The sequence below is a fragment of the Mustela lutreola genome, chromosome 9 (genome assembly GCF_030435805.1).
Source record: "Mustela lutreola isolate mMusLut2 chromosome 9, mMusLut2.pri, whole genome shotgun sequence".
Classification (NCBI taxonomy): Eukaryota; Metazoa; Chordata; class Mammalia; order Carnivora; family Mustelidae; genus Mustela; species Mustela lutreola.
The window spans coordinates 106,349,243-106,370,002 of record NC_081298.1 but is presented as its reverse complement, the minus strand read 5'-3'; the positions used below and the strand labels follow the sequence as shown (position 1 = coordinate 106,370,002).

General features: G+C 39.5%; 1 protein-coding gene across 4 annotated transcripts in view; it reads right to left on the bottom strand.

Annotated features, from left to right (window-relative positions):
• The window catches only part of KDM3A (lysine demethylase 3A), a 53,876-nt gene that overhangs the window by 11,970 nt on the left and 21,146 nt on the right, over window positions 1-20,760 (bottom strand). The window contains exons 10-18 of one of the 4 annotated variants that reach the window (XM_059188305.1): window positions 19,302-19,822; window positions 13,496-13,700; window positions 9,594-9,808; window positions 6,073-6,225; window positions 5,845-5,940; window positions 5,095-5,222; window positions 3,219-3,414; window positions 1,275-1,447; window positions 658-894 (exon numbers count right to left, since the gene is read on the bottom strand). In XM_059188305.1, the coding sequence (XP_059044288.1) occupies window positions 658-894; window positions 1,275-1,447; window positions 3,219-3,414; window positions 5,095-5,222; window positions 5,845-5,940; window positions 6,073-6,225; window positions 9,594-9,808; window positions 13,496-13,700; window positions 19,302-19,822 (1,924 nt within the window). The remainder of the gene's footprint in view (window positions 1-657; window positions 895-1,274; window positions 1,448-3,218; window positions 3,415-5,094; window positions 5,223-5,844; window positions 5,941-6,072; window positions 6,226-9,593; window positions 9,809-13,495; window positions 13,701-19,301; window positions 19,823-20,760) is intronic. The other 3 variants (XM_059188306.1, XM_059188307.1, XM_059188309.1) reach the window with 3 other exon arrangements.

Sequence of the window (20,760 nt, the reverse complement as noted above, 5' to 3'; positions counted from 1 at the left end):
TTGGCAATTCCCCAAGTCCTGGCCTTGTCTAAGAATACAGTGTTCCTTTAGTGAGGTCTCCATTTGGCCCAGAAGAAAAGCCAAACATCCAGAATACTAAAGCCAAAACAAGAAAGCACAGGAGCAGTTCCACAAAGCTATGCATGTCCCAAACCATCAATCAAAAAACAATGCAGACCCCTGGGAGACCACACACCACTCCAAGAGGTCACCACATGGCTCTGGCCCACCTAAAATCGCCTTCAGCATAAGGGTTTTAATTCAGGACAGAGGGACACATGATTTTGACTGTATTCTGTCTAATGCCCCAAGCCCCAACAGCCTTACTCTTGCTCATTCCTCCCATTGAGGTTCATCACCCAAGAATCACAGAGCCCAAAAAGCATACATCAAATATCCAAAGATGACTGGTTTAGGAATAATCAAAACCTCACTGGAAGAGAACTCAGGAATGTCTGCAGTAAAAAAAATAGGACTCACAGCTACAGTGCCTTAATTACATTCACCCTAAACAATAAAGTACAAAAAGAGCAGATAAAGTATATACCACTTACAACTGAAGGGAGGCGGGATGCGGGGACAGGACTGTCAAAAGCCTACTGAAAGAACAGAGGAAGGGGCTCTGAACTGAGTTGGGGGGAAAGAGGCCCCTCTTACCTGTCCTTGTTTCCAGCACTCCCTAAACACATTCCAGTTGCTCTTGTTGTTGGGATCTTGGAGGCATAGCAAGCGATTATCACACAGCCAATAGTGAGGAGTGTCAAAGCCCAGAATACTGGGCTTAATAGTCAGTCCTTGAGGCCTCTTAGAAAAATCAGAAGACGTCTTATTTTGCACCAAAGAGGCAAAGATGTCATCGAGGATTTTTGGTGTATTTTTCAGTCCATTTTCTGTCTGAATTTAAGAAAGAACACAAGTCTTTAAATAGGTCATTCCCTTCCATCAAAAAGTCCATTCCTACAATGCTGGCATTAAGTATCAAATACCCAGAAGAGTCCAAGTCAGGATCCTAAGACAAATAGGTAAGTTCCCTTCCCCCACTTGACATTACAACTCACAGAAAGAGGTAAAGAAAAAGTTTAACAGGAAAAAAATGGCCCATCTCGGTACACTAACCCTGCAAAGCCCACCTGCCAACGAAACCTTCTGTACCCATGAAAGAAAGCCTAAGATTCCTATCTTCTTTCTACTGTCTGTTTCAATTTTTTTGGTCTCTTCCTATACTGACTCTATTCATTTTTACAAGACAAAATATAAATAAAACAAATATATACCTTTCCTGCAGAAGAATTCAAGAGATTTCGGAGGAAACCAGAATTGTTGTTGCTTACAGGTGTTAAAATTGTGCTGTTAAAGGTGTGGAGGACTGTGCTGGATTTGCTCAAAGGAGGGAGGGGTGGAAGGCATTTGATTTCATTCTTCAGAATTGGCATCGTTGGTTGTTTTTCTAGAAACAAAACCAAAACCATCCAGATGGAAAAGCATTCCAAAAGGCAAATCCCTTATTTGTCTTCTATTAATAGAATTACTTTGGGACTCGGATTTCGTTTACTTTAGAACAAAAAAACTTAAGAGGATAAATACCAATAAATCATTAATTGAGACAAGGATTTCCAACTGGTATTAAAACAAGAAGTACACAACATTCACGGTAATATTGTATTAATTGGGTTTTTAAAAATTTCTTCCCCCCAGTGTAGCTGACAATATTCCTTTAGTTTCAGGTGTCCAACATCATGATTCAATTTCTCTGTTATGCTGCGCTCACTGCAAGTATAGCTCCCATCTGTCAGCATACGACATTGTTAAAATACCATGGACTGTAATCCCTATTGTTGTGCCTTTTATTCCCATGTCACCTTCATTCCATAACTGGAAGTCTGTATCTCCCACCCCCCTTCACCCATCCCCACCACCCCACCACCCCATATCCCCCTTTGGTAATCATAGGTCTAACTCTACTTTTTGTTTATTCATTTGTTTTTTTAGATTCCACACACGAGTGAAATCATGGTGCAAATGGTGTTTCTTAAACTTCCATTTTCTATCTGCTTGCTCCCGGTACACATAACATCATTTTTATAAATTAACATTGTAACTGGCAACCTTAATAGATATGTATTTATTAGATACACTTTTATTTTTTACATATATAATCAGGTTGTCTAGAATATCAACAGCTTTATCATTTTCTTCCAATCCTAAAATCTTTTCCTGTTTGTCTGCCTTATTGCAATAGCCAGGAATTTCAGTACAATGTTTAATAGTGATGGCAGATATCCTCTTATCCCTGAACAGAGGCACACTGTTTAAAAAACTATTCAAACAATTAAAAAAAAAATAAATCATTATGATATCTACTGTCAGTTTTATTGTAAAAACTCATTAATGATTAAGGATGTTCCCTTTTGTTCCAAATTTATTTTTTTAAAATCATGAATAGGTATTGAATTTTACTACTTTCTCTGTCTTGTTATGTGACTATTATATTTTCAATGTTAAATGACACCTGCATTTCCGAAGCCCTGGTTGGTCTTACTGTACACTTCCTTTATTTAGAGTTCTGAAACTTGTTCAGGATCTCTGCATAAAAGAAATTAACCTGCAATTTTTCTTTCTTATAACATAGCTAAAAAGCAGAATCACCTAAATTCTAATTTAATGGTCTCACTCCAAAGCCTATATTCTTTACACTGTCATCTAGCATCCTAAGACCACAGGACAGAGGAGAAAAATAAAACTGAAGCCACAACGTTCTAATTAGACAAAATAGGAACAAACAGGATAAGGACAGAAAGGTCGAAATCATTTATTAAAGCAAGTCTCAGCCCACTCCTTTCTTGCCAAACACAATCTCAGCCTAGAGTTCAACTGTCAGCAGAAATTCTACCTTTTGGGACTGCCCCCCTGCCCCTTAATGTAGGCTCCACATTCAGCATGGAATCCAACATGGGGCTTGAACTCACAACCCTGATATCAAGAACTGAGCTGAAAAAGAGTTGAACGCTTAATCCAGGTGAGTCACCCAGGTGCCCCTTGGGATTGCATTTTAAATATACTTGCATTTATGACAGGTCTCCCTGGTGAATACAGGGAACCACCCCTTTCCACTCCACACACTTCTAATCACACTGCTCTCACAGCAACTGAGGTTGCCAATCCCCTCCGAGAATGGACTGAAGTTCCCAGGAACCCAGAGGAAAGCAGGAAACCCTCACCCTTGTTTTCCTTGTTGACATTTCCGCTGGTCAGGTCTGCCAGCCAGTTTAAGGGAGAAGTGCTGGCAGGGCAAGCAGGCTTCATGCTGCTGGCTGGCTTGGAAGTGGCTTCCCCAGCCACAGGCACTGGCTCCAACACCAAGGGATTCTGCTGGAACACGGCACCAAGAGTAGGTTTTTCTCCAGCAAAAGAAGTCTGTGTTGAGTTTAAAAAGAGAATTTTCCACAAGCTGAAACATTACATTTCCTTTTCCTTACCTTCTCCCCTAACAGCTCACCAGTGAGAAATATCCCACACAAAACCACCTAATAGCCCTGGACATCATCAAAACTGCAGGACTCTTAAAATAATAGAGCACAATTAGATCAAGTAGAAGAGATTTTAATTTTTTTTTTTTTTCAGCTTTTAAGTCTTACTGGTGAAAACAAAAGGCATGTTAAGAATTTAAATACAGCAAGATTTCCCTCCCTAACCCTAATCAACCATTTCCTGCTCATACATATCTCTTATCACTCCACCTACCATGTTGCTTTAAATAATGACCAGTTTGTGCTCAGCTCCCCTGTGAACTCACAGTAGCTGGAATAAGCACTCACAAGATGGTTGCTGAATGAATGAATAAGTGAATGAATGAGTGAGTGAGGCAGAGCAGGAACGGTACAGCTCTGATTTCAGAAGAAAATGAGATGCAGAGGGAAAAAAAACGGTCTTTTGTTTCAGCATAGCATAGCAGGCTTTAAAAATGAGATAAACAGCTCTTAAAAGAACTCAAACATTAAAAAAAACTAGACAGAGCACACCACTTATTTTTCTGTTACTTAGAAACTGCCCTGACTTAGCTGATGAATTTATACAAACAGAAGAAGAAAAACCAGTCAAATTCCTGCTATGGTCCCCGCCTTTTTCTTTTCTTTTTTTTTTTCTTTTCTTTACGTGTGATGGATTTTTGTGATACTCAATGATCAGTATTGTTTATTATTCCTCTGTTGTTTATTTTTTTAAAAGTAGGCTCCATGCCTAGCGCAGAGTCCGACGTGGGTCTGGAACTCACAACCCTGAGATCAAGAGTTGGACGCTTAACCGACTGAGCCATTCAGGTGCCCCCACTCCTCTGTTGTTGATGAGGAAGCAGAAGCATATTGAAATCAGCTCGTGTCATACAACTAGAAAGTGCAGAGTAAGAATTCAAATTCAGTTCTGAATCTAAAGAGCACAGCTCTTCTACCTCTACTGCCTTTGACACCACAGCTTTATGAAAAATGTGGAATTCTGCTTATCAAGTACGATGTGGGTGAAGACACTGGGGAGAAGGGGAGGAACAAAGAGAGAATAGGGTAGATGTGATGGTTGCAGATGAAGGGGAAGCTACCAGGAAGAGGCATGTGAGCACCACAGAAATGCACAGTTTTTATGGTGAGTGATGGGTATTTAAAATTCATTCAGTATTATTTCCTTTAACTTTTCAAATATATATTATATAGATGACATATACTTGGTAATTTTAAACAATTATCTTAACTTTGTAAAACATGAAAAGTTTTTTACAAACCCACATAAAATTCAAGAGCAACTTATTAATTAAGATAGAAGATATTTTTGCTTTTTCAATGAATAAAAATAAAAACCTACTAAAAGAGGCTACAGAAATGAGGTCCACAGAAATGTGAAAAGTGAGAATGGGTCCATGAACTATCACATGAAATGTAGGAGCTGTTTCTTACCACTGAACACTGTCCCCATGTCCTTTCAAATATACTACAGAAATCCTTCGGTTATTTGGGTCCCCATGTTCCTTTCAAATATACTACAGAAATCCTTCGGTTATTTGGAAAGATAGATATATCAAGAACAGTGAATCTAGCAAAAACAATATACCTGTTTTATGTCTTCCTTGGAGGCTGGCTTTGAGAAGAGTTTGAATTGCCTGTTTGAACAGGGACAATTTGCTTTTATTCCCCATTTTGCTCTCACAGAATGAACAATATCTCCAACATCATAGAGGGCTAAAAAAAGGACAGAGACAAATATCTCAACAAGGGTATTAGGCACATTCAATCTCAATATAACAAAGCAGAAACTGGTATTTCCAACAGTTTTCCTTTTTTTTTTTTTTTTAAGCAACATGGTGCTTAGATTCTCTCTCCTTTTCATACTAAGTATGCCTTCCCCTGCAAATGAATCATTTTCCTTCCTTCTACAAAACTGTTCACAAAACCTTAATTAAAAAGCTCTTAAGAAAAAAAAAACAAAAAAAGAAGGGGCGCTGGGTGGCTCAGTGGGTTAAGCTGCTCGCTGCCTACGGCTCGGGTCATGATCTCAGGGTCCTGGGATCAAGTCCCCCATCAGGCTCTCTGCTCAGTAGGGAGCCTGCTTCCCTCTCTCTCTCTCTGCCTGCCTCTCCATCTACTTGTGATTTCCCTCTGTCAAATAAATAAATAAAATCTTTAAAAAAAAAAAAAAAAAAAAAGCTCTTAAGGCATGATTTAATACATCTTTGGACAATTTACAGCATATACTAAGGTAAGTTATCAAGTAATTATACTACATAAAGTAAAACCAAACCACCAGACCCTATGAGCTAACCAAAACAAGGGGGAAAGAACATCACTGCACCACACGGCGTACCTTTCCCAGGGATGATTTGTGTAGGCATTAGGTTCTCTGGTTCATGTATCTGACTCTTCACACATCTCAGCCAAGAGAAAGTCTTGTAGGCAGCGCCTGCAGAAAATGATTCATAGTAACTGCTCCTGGATTCTGGATTGCTTCAGAAATCCATCAACCACAAATCAGTAAAAGTCTTCATTTAAGAGTGTAAAGGGGAGCTTGGAGGAGAATCAAGTTATTTCTCACCTTGTTGGCAATTCTTCCTCTTCATCCGGTAGCAATCCACACATACTCCAAACCCACACCTAGGACACACCCAGTGCAGGTTGAAGATAGTGGTGTCACACACATCACACATTTCCCGAACACCTTTGACAGCTCGCTTCCAAGCAACCTGTCCTACAAAAATCAATAAATCACTTAGTCTTGGGAGGAGATGATTTTTGAAATAAAATGTGAAAGGGGAGGATACTGATGTCATTTCTCCCTCTCAGTGGAGTTCCTATCAACTCTGTTCAGCCTTCAAAGACCATCTCAAATGGCCCCCCAACCTCTCCCCACTCGACTATGAAGCTCTCCTGGATTTCTTCAGCACTCTCATCAACCTGGATTTGTACTTTAAACTCAAGCTTCTTCACACTGTATACAGTCAGGTGTGGCTTTACCTCTCCTTAGGAGAGGAAGCTCTGTATAAGCAGAATCCCTGCTTGAAGGGCTGTGCCTTGTCCCCACTGACTCTGCACAGTGCTGGTACATATGAAGTACTGCAGAAGTAATCAATTAAAAAAAAGAAGCAGTGATTACAGAAGCTGCAGTTCAGACACAGGTATTATACAGCAGTGGTTCTTTCACCTTTTGGATCATGGCCCCCTTTCAGAATCTGAAGACAGCATGGACCATGCTTCCTCCAAAGGAAAAAAAAAAAAAGACTCAGATATACAAAGCCAACTCAGATTGTCAGGTTATTCCCACAGGCCCTGAATCCACTCACACAGCCTATGAAAAATCCCAGGGTGTTAGGGAACCTGGAGGGAACAGCACATTAACTTAATAATAGTACAAAGTTGGTTTCTTCAAGGGCCAGAGCCAGAAACCTGACTTTTTTAGTGTTAATAGTGATGCAGGCATCCAGGACTGACTCACACTAACCAAATAACCAACAGGTTGAGGCATAATCCAAGATTCTACAAAGTGGTATCTTCTGTGGCAGTGGCCAAGCCCTGATAACTAGATGGGGGCGCCTTCCAGGACTGGGTAGGACATCATGCCCCTTTCCCCATATGGAGGAATGCCAAATCAGGTATCAGAAAGCTTCAGAGAGTATGTGCAAAGGGAGGACATTTTCCTGTGTCATAAAAGTGCCCAATGTTTGTTAATCAGAAAGCTCTTTTCTGTCTCTCTCTTGATTAAGACTGGATCAATACCATTACATTCTTTTTTTTATGGAAAATATCTTTTTCCACATAATCCAATCTGTGGTTTATTCATGCTTTCTTCTAGGAACTGACCAAAACACAAATGATCAACTTCAGTTTTTACCAAATTAATCCAACTGCTAAATGAACTTCTGCCATTCCATTATAACCTAACAGCTCACTGCAAAATACAGAGCTTTAGGTATTTTACAAATGAGGTGTTATGAACTTTCCCTTGGTTACTTGGATTAGACTATTAGATATTCTTAGATCTCTTAGCCACCCATTTAACAATTATATGTCATTGGAAAGGCCGGATAAATATATAAAGGTTGACACCTGCTTCCTTATCTCAGGATCAGAGAGTAAGCCCTCTAGGAACATCTTACAGTACATTCATCAATATCATTCACAGTGAGTTCCTCTCTTCAACTGACCAGTTTGTCACAGAGGAAAGAGAGGAAGTGGATAGGCGAGGAGGAAAGGTTAATCCTATTTAAATCTTTAAGAACAGAGTTTTTTAATTATATTCTTAAAAAACAACTATCTGGGGCGCCTGGGTGGCTCAGTGGGTTAAGCCGCTGCCTTCGGCTCAGGTCATGATCTCAGGGTCCTGGGATCGAGTACCGGATCGGGCTCTCTGCTCAGCAGGGAGCCTGCTTCCTCCTCTCTCTCTCTCTGCCTGCCTCTCTGCCTACTTGTAATCTCTCTCTGTCAAATAAATAAATAAATCTTTAAAAAAAAAAAAAAAACTATCTGTACCTTTTTCTGTACATTATTCAGAATAAAGGAAAAACATTAGTTGCTTACAACAAGCCCTGCTAATTCAGGAGTGAAGCTACTAATATATCCCAAGTGTTTCTACACTGCAGCTCACTTATGTAATACCTACCTAAGTAACTTCTAAAATCAGTTACTTAAGAATTTCTCTTTAACCTCACTACTCTTACTTAAATGTATATAATTAGGAAACTCTACTAAAAACAGAAAACAGTGTCACTCATCCAAAATGAAAGATTACAGAGAAAAAACTTCAGTAAGATCCTTGATTTGTCAGAGTCTCTTCTCCTCCAACAGAACAGAGTGATTCTATAGCTACTCTTTACTCTGGCCAAGTACTTTGGCTCATGACTTTGGCTGTCTCCCAGAGTTGACGATCCCATTCTCCTTCTAGCTCTGAATTCCTGCTCTTCAGAATGCCTGTGTTCCCATTCTGCAGACTTGGAAATTCAACAATATCCATACCTATCTAGTGAATTATTTTTGTGAAACTAGTTTCAATTAGTTTCTGGTACCTACAACCAAAATTCTCAAGATGGTATGTAAGGAAGCTTGTACTGAGACATATTTGGTTATGCAAAGTCTGAAAAGATACCTAGGAGAAATGAAAGGCTTCACTTTTAAGTTTCAACCATTTGGGAAAGATAAAATGTGGAAGGACGCCTAAGACTTCAAAAATAACTGCTTCTAGGTACTTCAGGCTAGATACCTTACATTTTACAGAGGCATAAAAAAGAGATGTGTTCTCCCAGACATACCTTGAGATGTCACAAGGGAGGTCTGGTTCTCGTATGTCACCCACACTGATCCCTGTGGTTTACTGGGCTGCCAGATCAGTGTGAGAGTGCTCTTAGAGAGGAGAAGACATTGACATTCACCCAGGTGGAACTTCCACGTATCCTGTTAAAACCCTGACTCTAAAGGGAATCCTTTTCACCTGAGCTTGTTCTCATTCTCATGCCTGTGAACCAGCTCCCCAGATTCTGATTCAGTAGGTCTAGAGCCTGTGTCTTCTATTTTCTCTGAAATGCATTCCTGATTATGAACCTTTGTCTTAAAAATAATCCGACCTAGGGGTGCCTGGGTGGATCAGTGGGTTAAAGTCTCTGCCTTCAGCTCAGGTCATGATCTCAGGGTCCTGAGATTGAGCCCCGAGTTGGGCTCTCTGCTCAGTGGGAAGCCTGCTTCTCCCTCTCTCTCTGCCTACTTGTGATCTCTGTCAAATGAGTAAATCTTGAAAAATTAAAAAATATATATATACCCAACCTAAGGCCTCTTCCCCTTTTGATGAACCCACACTGAGAAAGGCTGTGCAAATTCTACCACTACCTTACCTTCACCTTTCTTAACAACAAAGGAGTTTCACTCCTGTAGTAACTACCCCAAAATAAACCCCAGAGAGTGACTGATGAAACCAAAAGGCAGTTATAAAGGAGAAAATGCAACCTCATTATACCAAAATCATCCAAACTTCTGGATACAAATGAAACCCATGCAGTTAGAACTTGGGTGTCATTTAGAAACAAAATCAAGTTGGACTCAAAAATCCTACCCCCTAAGAGATGCTCTTACTGTGTGGCTCAATAGTTGACATAGCTTCCTTTTCAGAAATCACCATTTGACAGAAGTGGTCTCCAATGTTGGCCAGGATATACTTTGCAGTGTCCAAATCAGTCCCCACAACATTTTTGGTTAAAGGCAACCACAAGCCAATTGCTTCACTGTCGTACTTGTTTGGTGTTAAAAAGCCTTCTACCCGCAACACACCATGTTTGTTGAACTGTAACCTAGAGGAAGTGGAGGGAAAAAAAAGTGTGTTACATACACACAAAGTTGATTTACATCTTGTAGTTACAATTTAAATCAACAAGTTCCTTCCCAGTTTTCTATCATCTCACAGTCAATTGTCACTACTTGGCAATCTCAGTGGAAAGACTTAAAAAAATCTAAAAATTTCCAAGTTTTTCCTCAGAGGACATGGGGAGGGAAGCAGGGGAGAGATGTTTTGCACTTCAACCAAGATCAAATCATACTGCCTCCAGGGGCAGCTATCAAACCTTCCAGACTTGGGATGTAATAGCAAGCACAATCACAAGTCACCCCAGAAGAAAACGGAAAATGTACAGAAGGTAGTAATAATCTGATTTTAATTTTAATAATCTGATTTTAATACAACCACTCCTTCAAGAGTAACACTCAGCAAAAGAAGGCTAACCCTAGACAGTCACTGAAGCCATGACCATGTAGATCCATGAGGAATTCAGCACCCATATGAATCCTAGCTGCAAATTATTGTGTAAGCTTCTGGAATGAGCGGCCGTGATAAGACAGACCTAAGTACCTCAAGTGGAGCAAAAAGGCAGAATACTTTCTCAAGATTCTCTTTCATCACCTATGCAACATCTTTCAACACCTCTGACACCTGTTTTTCCTAAGTATTGGTTTTGAATTTTTCCAAAATTCATTCATATTGACATGTCAATCTAGTTGGAGACACAGAAGTAGACATAAAATACACGTGAAGTAGGTAGGATATGACAGATATTATAATGATCATTAAATCTTATAGGAGCCAAAGAATTACTGACTGTGAGTTTTGTGGGACTAATACTAAGACTTCATGGTAGTGATAATGATTAAGAGTGGCATTACTAGAAAAGGAAGACAGCTAAAAAAGGCAAGTCAAGGAAACTGTATTTCATACAAAAGAAAGAAAAATGCAGGGATCTTGATTTCTCCATTGGTCCCTGGCCAGCTACCAAGTCTTTCAGCCTGCAAGACATACCTAAAGGTGTACTTTAGAAAAATCATTTGTCCAGAAGAGTGTAGAATGAACTGGAAGGACACTGGAAGTTGCTTAACAGATGCAAATTAATTTCAATCAGTCCAAAGGAGAGATGCAAATTTTTAATTGACAGCCCAAATTAAGACAGTTTTAATACTAAAAAATGAATTTGAAAGCTATTTTTTTTTTTAAAGATTTTATTTATTTATTTGTCAGAGAGAGAGTGAGTGAGAGCGAGCACAGGTAGACAGAGTGGAAGGAAGAGTCAGAGGGAGAAGCAGGCTCCCTGTGGAGCAAGGAGCCCGATGTGGGACTCGATCCCAGGACGCTGGGATCATGACCTGAGCCGAAGGCAGCTGCTTAACCAACTGAGCCACCCAGGCGTCCCTTGAAAGCTATTTTAAAGGGGGAGATGGCAAATAGGATTTGGCAACTGGGCTTCCGTAGAAGACCCTAACCGTTTTATTTTATCTGCAGGAGAATTTAATAAGAAACAAACTTGAGGAGGAGGCTAATGACAGCTGGTATCTACTCTCTAAAAATCAGGGAGGAAAAAAGAAGCTCTATTCTTTAAATTATGACATTCTTTTTACCAAAGTGGTGAATTCATTCTGGTTTCCACTAGACTGGCTTCTCCTATGCAACATTAAGCAAAGACAGTTTCCTCTTTGAAGAGGTCAAAAATGGTAAAACAGCTAAGTTATAAAATTAGTGATTTCTAGATGGATACAAAATAGTGGTTAAAAAAAAAAAAAAGTTCTAGTAATATCTGAAAGAAAAAACGAATTGTTTCCTCCTTAAAAGGCCTCTGCCACTTAAAACCAAAATCAAACAATCTCTCCCCTCCAGTCTGCTTATACCTTTCAGAGCAAGGAACCATAAGGAAACCAAATGTGTAATAGGAATAGACAGACCAGATTTCTACAAAGCATAACATTTTGTGCTCTCTACAAAATATACGTCAGAGGGGCGCTTGGGTGGCTCAGTGGGTTGAGCTTCTGCCTTTGGCTCAGGTCATGATCTCAGGGTCCTAGGATCAAGCCCTGCACATCAGGCTCTCTACCCGGCGGGGAGCCTGCTTCCCCCTCTCCCGCCTCCACCTGCCTCTCTGCCTACTTGTGATCTCTGTCAAATAAATGACTAAAATCTTTAAAAAATATATACATATATACGTCAGAACCCACTTAACACTTAACACACTTATCTGTGTAAAAAATTCTCCAGAGAGAAAGTAGAACTAACCTTCATTAGAACTTATTCTGGACAACATGTTATTCAAAATATGTTAATATAATGGTATGCTAACATGCTAGCTGTTATTACAGTTCTAAATACTAGACATTTCATCATGGTGCTTCTGCAATTTACTCAGGAACGAATGGGGCAAACTATCATCTAAAAACCTCTACAGTTCATTAAAATGAGCCTAAATCTGAAAGCTACCAGAACAGATATAATCAATGGCCTAAAATACCTGTGCATCCAACTCAGTTCTTCAGCACTCCTTAATCTTGATAAAACCAAAGGGTGAGGAGGTGAACAGAAAGAAATTCAAGTCAACACTTCTGTTTATCATTAGGACTACTCAAGTCTGAAAGTATCTACATTTCTGAGAAAGTAAATCATACTTAAAGTTAACCTATATGCAGAACAACACTGATTATTTATCAAAAAATAGGTGACAACCAAAAAGAAAAAACAGCCTCTTTCTTCACTAATGATAGAAGAATTTAGGGAAAATTTGACTTAACAAAACATAAAAATGAAAGGTTTTGTCTATAAAATTAAGGAAGATTTTTTTTAAAAAGATATGCCTCTTCCTGCTGGCAAAGTACAGAGACAGGAATGTTTAAATGCTGCCAGAGGTCCTGGCCACAGGTGAAACCTTCTTGTAGGGCAATTTGGCAGAACATATGTATGAAAGCCTTAAAACACATGGCTTCTGACCCAGTAATGCCACTTCCAGTAATCCTTCCAAAGTAAACAATGAGAGATGGGAACAAGGAGATGATTATTTGTGAATTATTTTTAGTGACAAAAACAACAAAATAATCTTAACCCCAATAAGAAAATCGGTTAAGTGAACTTGTTTCAAATACTGTTATGGGTTCCTACCTAATCATTCTAAGTTTTAGCAGAAAAAAGCTAACATATCCAAGGGGTTCCTACTAAGTAATGAAGAAAGTTAATATTCAACACAATATATACTATATACCCAAGTTAAGTATGCCTGAAAATAATTTTATAACCATAGAAACACTAAAACGCACTGAAAAGTTAAGTGTTCATTTGTAGTGAGTTTTAAAGAAATTTCAGCATTTTTCTATAATGTTTGTTAGTTTCAGGAAAAGAATGTTGTGTATTTAGGCTTTTCTACTTTAAAAACAAATTGAAAGGGAGACTGAGAAGGAAATAACATGGGATAAGATCTAGACGCTCAAAGCCAGAGAGTAAACATGCAATCTTCACCTTCTGTAGTTCTAGATTTACTGCTGATAGAAAAGGAAGGAAAAAAAAATGCTATTAAGATCCAGATTATCGTATGTGCTTTGGTGAGTGCTGTGAAGTGTGTAAACCTGGCGATTCACAGACCTGTACCCCTGGGGATAAAAATACATGTTTATTAAAAAAAAAAAAAATTAAAAAAAAAAAGATCCAGATTATCTGAGCTTTTCCCCAAATGCCTCACCTCCTGAAGTGAAAGAAGCGACAAAACACTGGTGAGTCTTTCTGCTGCTCCTTATCCTTGCGGAGGCTGTCCAAGCGACACTCTCGGCACTTGGGCAGCTGTGCGATGATGTTCACACAGGAGTCATCCTGTACAAAGGCCTCGCCACTCTGCTGCAGCTTCTTGAGTTTGGCAGGGTCTGTCAAAACTGACTTCCGGGAGGGGGCTAGAAAAAAAGAAGATTAAAGAAATGGGACCTCAAATTCTTAAGCCACCCCAACATTTGACTGAATTCTTTTCCAAAGGCCAGCTTTCCCAAAGGGAGAACTCCTTAAATACTGATTCAACTGTAATTTCTAAAGCTGGCTTAACATAAAACAACCATCAGAATAATTGGAAAGCTTTACTCGCTTTATAAAATAATTCTCATCTGGTAAATCCATTTAGCAAGGCAACTTAAAACCCCAAATTCACCAACTAGTCTCATAATTCCAAGGCAATTTATACTTCTATTCACAATCCTCGATCAGAAAAATATTTTAGGAAGACTCTTTTCAAATCAGATATTTAGACTCACTGCAACATTAACAATGCACAGAGATAGATTCACCTCAACAGACATCTGTGTGCAAGTCAATTCTGTCACTTTTCAAAGACTGTGTTTCAAAACACACAAAGTGTATTTTCTTTTCTTTTCTTTTCTTTTTCACAAAGTGTATTTTCTAGAGCATTGTGCAAAAGCTAACCATTCTAAACATAGTAACACCAAACAGCTTTCCCACACAGGCCCCTGGGTCTATAAAATGAGAGCTATCTTCTAAATGCTTCCAAGAGGTGTCACTTGACTCTTGATATTTTTTCAATTTCCTTCACACATATGTTCCATTCAGGATGAAGGGCAGGGACTAAAGACAGGATTATGATTTTAAGTAAAGGCATGTTTCAAGTTTTAACTTGTAATGGGTAGGAGAATTTGAAACAACACAGTTTCTAAAGAAAAAGTGGAGAAAAAGTAGAAATTTAACAGGAAAGACTGTTCTTTGTGTCAGCCGCCACAACCCAAACAACACAGAAATGAATCTATTTATAAACCAAGTGCCTTGAGGAGTATTTCATATGAAACCGACAGAAAAGACCTTCCCTCCAAGGGAACAGGTATGTGGATTCTTTGGCAAACAAACAAAAAACAAAAACAAAACCCAAGAAACAAATTCTGGGGAACCAGCCGAGAGAGAGCTGTTAGAGAGGTCAGTAGTTGTGGAGAAAGATCTCAAAGCAAAAGCTTTAAATAAAATAAGTATCTTTAAGAATGACCTTAGCAGTATTCTAATCTTACCTTTTATTGTTTTAAAAGATTTTATTTGTCAGAGAGTACGTGCACACGCACAAGCAGGGGGAACAGCAGGCAAAGTGAGAAACAGGCTCCCTGCTGAACAAGGAGCCCAGTGCAATGCAGGAATCAATCCCCAGACCCTGGGATCATGACCTGAGCCTAAACCAGACACTTAACTGTTGACTGAGCCACCCAGGCGTCCCATTTTACCTCTCTTTAAAGTAGAGCCCGAGCACACTGTAAAATGCTAAATGGATGCTATCTTGCCATGACCCCTTAAGCATTCTTAGTCAGTTATAATGGGGAAAAAAAGGTAGAGCAAAAAAGGACAGAAAATAAAGAGACCAGCAGTTCAAGGATGGCATTTTAATCACTCAGATGCTAAAAAAACATCACCCTCTAGGTTGGAACAGGTTTCACAAACCATCGGCAAAGAGTCCAAAAGGTTACGGGTCTGCCCTCACTTACAAGAGGAAATATCTTTAAGTAAGCAAGTTGTACTATGTAAATCTAGCTCTTCAGTGAGAACAGCAATAGTTAACCCAGTCAATGATTCTCACAAACTGGAAGCAGACCAAGGGAAAAAAGACATGTCAACTTCTGAGGAGTCACACATCTACCGAACAAAAGACAGCTGTTTTTCAACTCAGACTGCTTTTGTTTTCTAGCCCCAAACTGGAGAAGGGCACAGGGGACAAAATAGCTTCCAGTCAAGTCTTTCCAAACCCATAAACAGTACCAGTGGACACAGTGTAGAGATCCTGACCACACTCCCTCTTCAACCAGACATCCCAGTAGATAGCATGCACCAGTACATTTAATTAGGTTTTTAGTTTCTCTAAAAATAACTTCACCTGGTATACAGTTATACAACATATAAAAAGCAAGACTCTGTAACTCATTTACGTACCTATAATGTGCTTATCAATATAGAATTTTTACTGTTTTTTTTTTTTAAAGATTTTATTTATTTATTTGACAGAGAGAGATCACAAGTAGGCAGAGAGGCAAGCAGAGAGGAGGAGGAAGCAGGCTCCCCGCTGAGCAGAGAGCCCGATGCGGGACTCGATCCCAGGGCCCTGAGATCATGACCTGAGCCGAAGGCAGCGGCTTAACCCACTGAGCCACCCAGGCGCCCCTAGAATTTTTACTGTTTCTTTACATAATATTAATTTGCCTCAAAAACTATCTGAATGTAAGGCCTGATGACTCAAAAAGAGTAATAAAACAGAGCAAAAATATGCTTATGAATATTCACTTTCTTTGGAGAGTTACGTAATTCAAGAGGAAAAGTATAATCTTACGCAATTAATTCTATGCAAATTAACAACCCTATCAACTCAAGCCCAAGAATGTAGAAGCTGGGCTATAAGTATTACTAGGCCAAGACAGGTTTTCCTACTCTTCCAATTCTGCATCCAAAGCCCAAGAGTCAAATCTATCCATTTTCTCTCTAGCTTCAGAGGCCCCAAGTAAAAGCTAAATTGTGGATACATTTGTTTCCTACTTATCCAAGTGCATAGTGTTTTTCATCAAGTTTCCTAAAAGCTATCAAAATCCATGCTAATTTTCCCACACAGCTGACAATTATCAAAGGTATTTTTAAACTGTAATAGCTCTGAACCTTTTGACATGCCAAAGCCATTTAGTTCTACTAATTCTAATAGGTGAACTCGTATTAACTACCATCAGTGGAATGCATCCTCAAACCTAACAGAAATAGTACAAAATACAGTGTAGCATTTCCTCTGAAGAGTACAGGCGTATCTTGGAGACACAGCAGATGCGGTTCTAGACCATCTCAATAAAACGAGTACCACAGTAAAGCAAATCAAATGAATTTTTTGGTTTCCCAGTGCATATGAAAGTTATATTTACACTGTACTTCAGTCTATTAAGTGTACAATTGCCTGGATCCATCAAAAAATAAATATTATCTATGGTAGCTATAGTCTTACAAAATGTACTTCTTAAATAAGATTTGTAATACAAAATTATTCTTTCATCCATGGGCTGCAGAACAGCTGTGTCAGCCGGCATGGAAACACGAATCTTGTGTATCTCCGTTAGAGCTCTTGGGGTAAAGAGGGACATTGCCAGCGAGCAGCAGTATTTTGAAAGGTATTTTCTTTTTCTGAGCAGTAGGCCTCAACAGTGGGCTTAAAATATTCATCAAACCATGTTGTTGTAAACAAGCATGCTGTCATCCAGGCTTTGCTGTTCCACTTATGGAGCACAGGCAGAGTGGATGTGGCATGAGCTAAAGGCCATAAGGTTTTCAGAACGGTAAATGGACGCTGCTTCACCTTAAAGCCACCAGCCTATTCTCGGAAGCTTTGAAGCCAGGTGCTGACTTCTCCTCCCTAGCTATGGAAGTCCAAGCTGGCATCTTCTTCCAATCTGTTGTGTAGTGTAGCCACCTTTGTGAATGACCTGAACTAGATCTTGGGCTGACTTGCCGCAGCTTCCCCATCAGCACTTTCTGCTTCACTTCGCACTTTTATGTTATGGAGACACTTCTTTCCTTAAGCCTCATGAACCGACCTCTGGTAACTTCAAACTTTTCTGCAGCTTCCTCACACCTCTCAACCTTCAGAGAACTGAAGAAAGTAACAGCCTTGCTCTGGACTAGGCTCTGGCTTAAGGGAACGTTGGAGATGGTTTGCTCTTACATCCAGACTGCTAAAACTTCTCTGTATCAGCAGTAAGACTGTTCTACTTTCCTATCATTCGTGTGTTCACTGGACTAGTACCCTTAATTTCCTTCCAAAATTTTTATTTTGAATTCACAGCTTGGCCAGCTGTCTGGCAGGACAGGCCTCGCTTTACCCTGGCTTTTGACATGCCTTCCTCCCTAAGCCTAATTATTGCTAGCTTTTGGTTTAAAGTGAGAGATGTGCAACTCTTCCTTTCACTTGAACCCTTAAAAGCCACTGTGGGATTATTACTTGGGCCTAATTTCAGTATTTTTGTGTCTCAGGGAATAGCCAGGCCAGAGGAGAGGGAGAGAGATGAGGAAATAGTTGGTTGGTGGAGCAGTCAAAACAAATGTACATTTATCAACTAAGCTGGTCTTCCTATATGGGTGTAGTATGTGGTGCCCCAATATAATTACAACAGTAACATAAAACATCACTGATCACAAATCACAATATATAATGATAATGAAAGGGTTTGAAATAGTACAAGAATTACCAAAATGTGACAAAAGGATTACAAGTGAGCAAATATTGTTGGGAAAATGGTGCTAAGAGACTAGGTTAACACAGGGTTTCCAGAAACCTTCAATCTGTAACAAAACAAAACAAGGAAGCAGTACCTTCAAAGTGCAATAAAACAAAATACAAAACACAATAAAATGAAGTAGCTTGTACACAGTTCTTAAATTGTGAGTGCAGTAGGGCATCCCCTTAAGCGAAGAAACTCTGCCCAGTGTTTGAGTCTGTCCTTAAAATCTTTAACCAAAAGCCATTTTTCTAGAGATGGTGGTATAAGTCTTAAAAAAAAAAAAAATGCAGATCTGAACTACTTGCATGAGCATTAAGTATCAATTATCTCCTCCATCTCTCTCTCTCTCTCTCTCTTCTTTTAAGAAGTAGGGAGGGAGTAGAGAAGGGCAGAGGGAGAGGGAGAATCCAAGGCAGGCTCCATGCCCAGTGCAGAGCCAAAATGTCGCTTGATCTCACAACCTTGAGATCACGATCTGAGCCGAAATCAAGAGTTGGATGTTTAACCAATGAGCCACCCAGGCGCCCCTCCATCTCTTCTATCACACAAAAATCAGTGAGAAACTGAAAATAAAAATAATCACCAGATTACTTTAGATTTTGTTTCAAAATTATTTTTTTACAACCAGAAACTGGGAACCACCTCTTTACCACTCTCACAGGAACCAATTAAGTCATCTGATAAATGCATACATAATGGAATCCTTGCAGCCTTTAAAATGTTCATAGACACCTATAATAATTCACAAGGTAAAACTGCTGGCATTAAACGTATTTGTGTTAATAGCCTGTCTGTACTTCTAATATACGTGGAACCAGGTACACCAAGATATTAACAGTAATCATTTCTGAGGAGATTTTGGGAGGTTACTTTCTCCTTTGAATTGTATGAACTTTCTTTTCCTTTTCTTTCCTAAAGATTTATTTAGTTATGAGAGAGACAGTGCGCACAAGCATGTGTATGCATGCAAGTGTGCACAAGCCAGGGGAGGGGCAGAGAAGAGGAGAGGGAGAAAGAGAGAAAATCCTCAAGCAAACTCCCCAGTGAGCAAGGAGCCCAAAACGGGACTCAATCCCAGGACCCCAAGATCATGACCTGTGCCGAAATCAAGAGCTGGCTGCTTAACGAACTGAGCCACCCACGTGCCCATGTCTGAACTTTTTCTATAGTCATTTTCACGTTATTTTCTCATAAGGTAAGAAAATATATTATGTACCCACTACCATCTCTTACCTTCTACTAATAAAGACAAGTAGAAACACTCACCATTCTGGATTTTATTGTTGCTTCTTGTACAACAGCTTTCATTATCTATTTTTACTGAGGATTCCTTCAAATTCTGTGACAGACATCCTAAAGCTGAAGGTTCTATCAACTTCTTTTCCACACAACTACTAGGGCTATTACTACTGACACCTGCTTTCTCTTCTGGCTTATGTGAAAGGCCATCAGATGTGGAAGGTGCATATTCTAGGTGCTTCTGCAGTTCAGGAGTACTGGAAGTTTCCAGCTCTGCTGTAGAAGGCTTTGTAGAAAAGCACTCCACAGGAAGGCCAGTTGATGACTGAGAAACAGATTCCAATTTGTTTTCCTTATCAGTGTTGGTCTTCAGTTGGGTACAGCTACCTTTTGGTTCACTAAGGGGTTTTAAGTCTTCTGTTCCAATCTGAGAGAACTTCGAAGACAGCAATCCTACTTTGCAGACCATGTCCGGTTTTGTTCTCAGTATTTCAGGCTTTGTATTGAGAGAGGAAGAAAGTTCTTCTGGTAAAATCTGTTTATGACATCTGAAACAGAGAATATGAAAAACTAGCATCTAGGTCTCTTTTACCTTTCCTCTACCTTTCAAAAAAATTGTTTGGTACCCTAAGGCAATCAATATGAAAGAGGAAAAAAATGCTTATGTTATGAGAGAACATAGGATAGGTTTCTGTGAGCTGGAGTTAAAAATAATCAATGGCTCTGCAAAAACATCTTAAAACACTTAGGAAAATACAACCCTAAATCCTACATGTATGTGCTCATAAACCCTTCACTATTTCAAGTTAGTTTTATATATCACAGCGTAACGAACCTTAGCTCAAACAAAACCAAACAAACTGAGCATCAAATGGAACAAAACTACCAGTAGCACAAAACCCAGCCTGTGAACAACATGTAACCGGCCCTGACACTGACACTGTGTAATTCCATTCTTATTTGGTCAGTGATCAGGACTCAAAGCAACTGAAGAGCCAGTTGATTACTTGCTTGTTCACAGATGATCTGGTATTCCTCCTATCACCTACCCTAACAGAGGATATATCCTTGAAGAACTTTCGTTTCCCTGAAATTCATCCTCAAGTTGTTTCCCCAGCAAAACACAAAATCCTTTTTCCCTAATAACTTTTTTTTCCATGCCTCTAACAAAAGATTTCATCCTTGAGAAGAAAAAACAATTTTTTTGAGATCTATGCCCAACTGGGGCTTGAACTGAGATCAAGAGTCACATGCCCCACCAACTGATCCAGTCTTGGTACCCCAAAAATTTCTTTACGTACTCACTTTAGACTTGAGTATACAGCATTACTGTTCTTACTATTCCCTCTTTCTACTCTGAAGACAGCTCCTCCTTCCATCTAACAGCTCTGTGGCTACCTTCCAAGCTCACCCCCGATAGCCTACTTTCCTCCCAGTTAACCAATGTGCTCAGCCACTTGGCCCCCTTACAGTAGTGCTCTTCCAA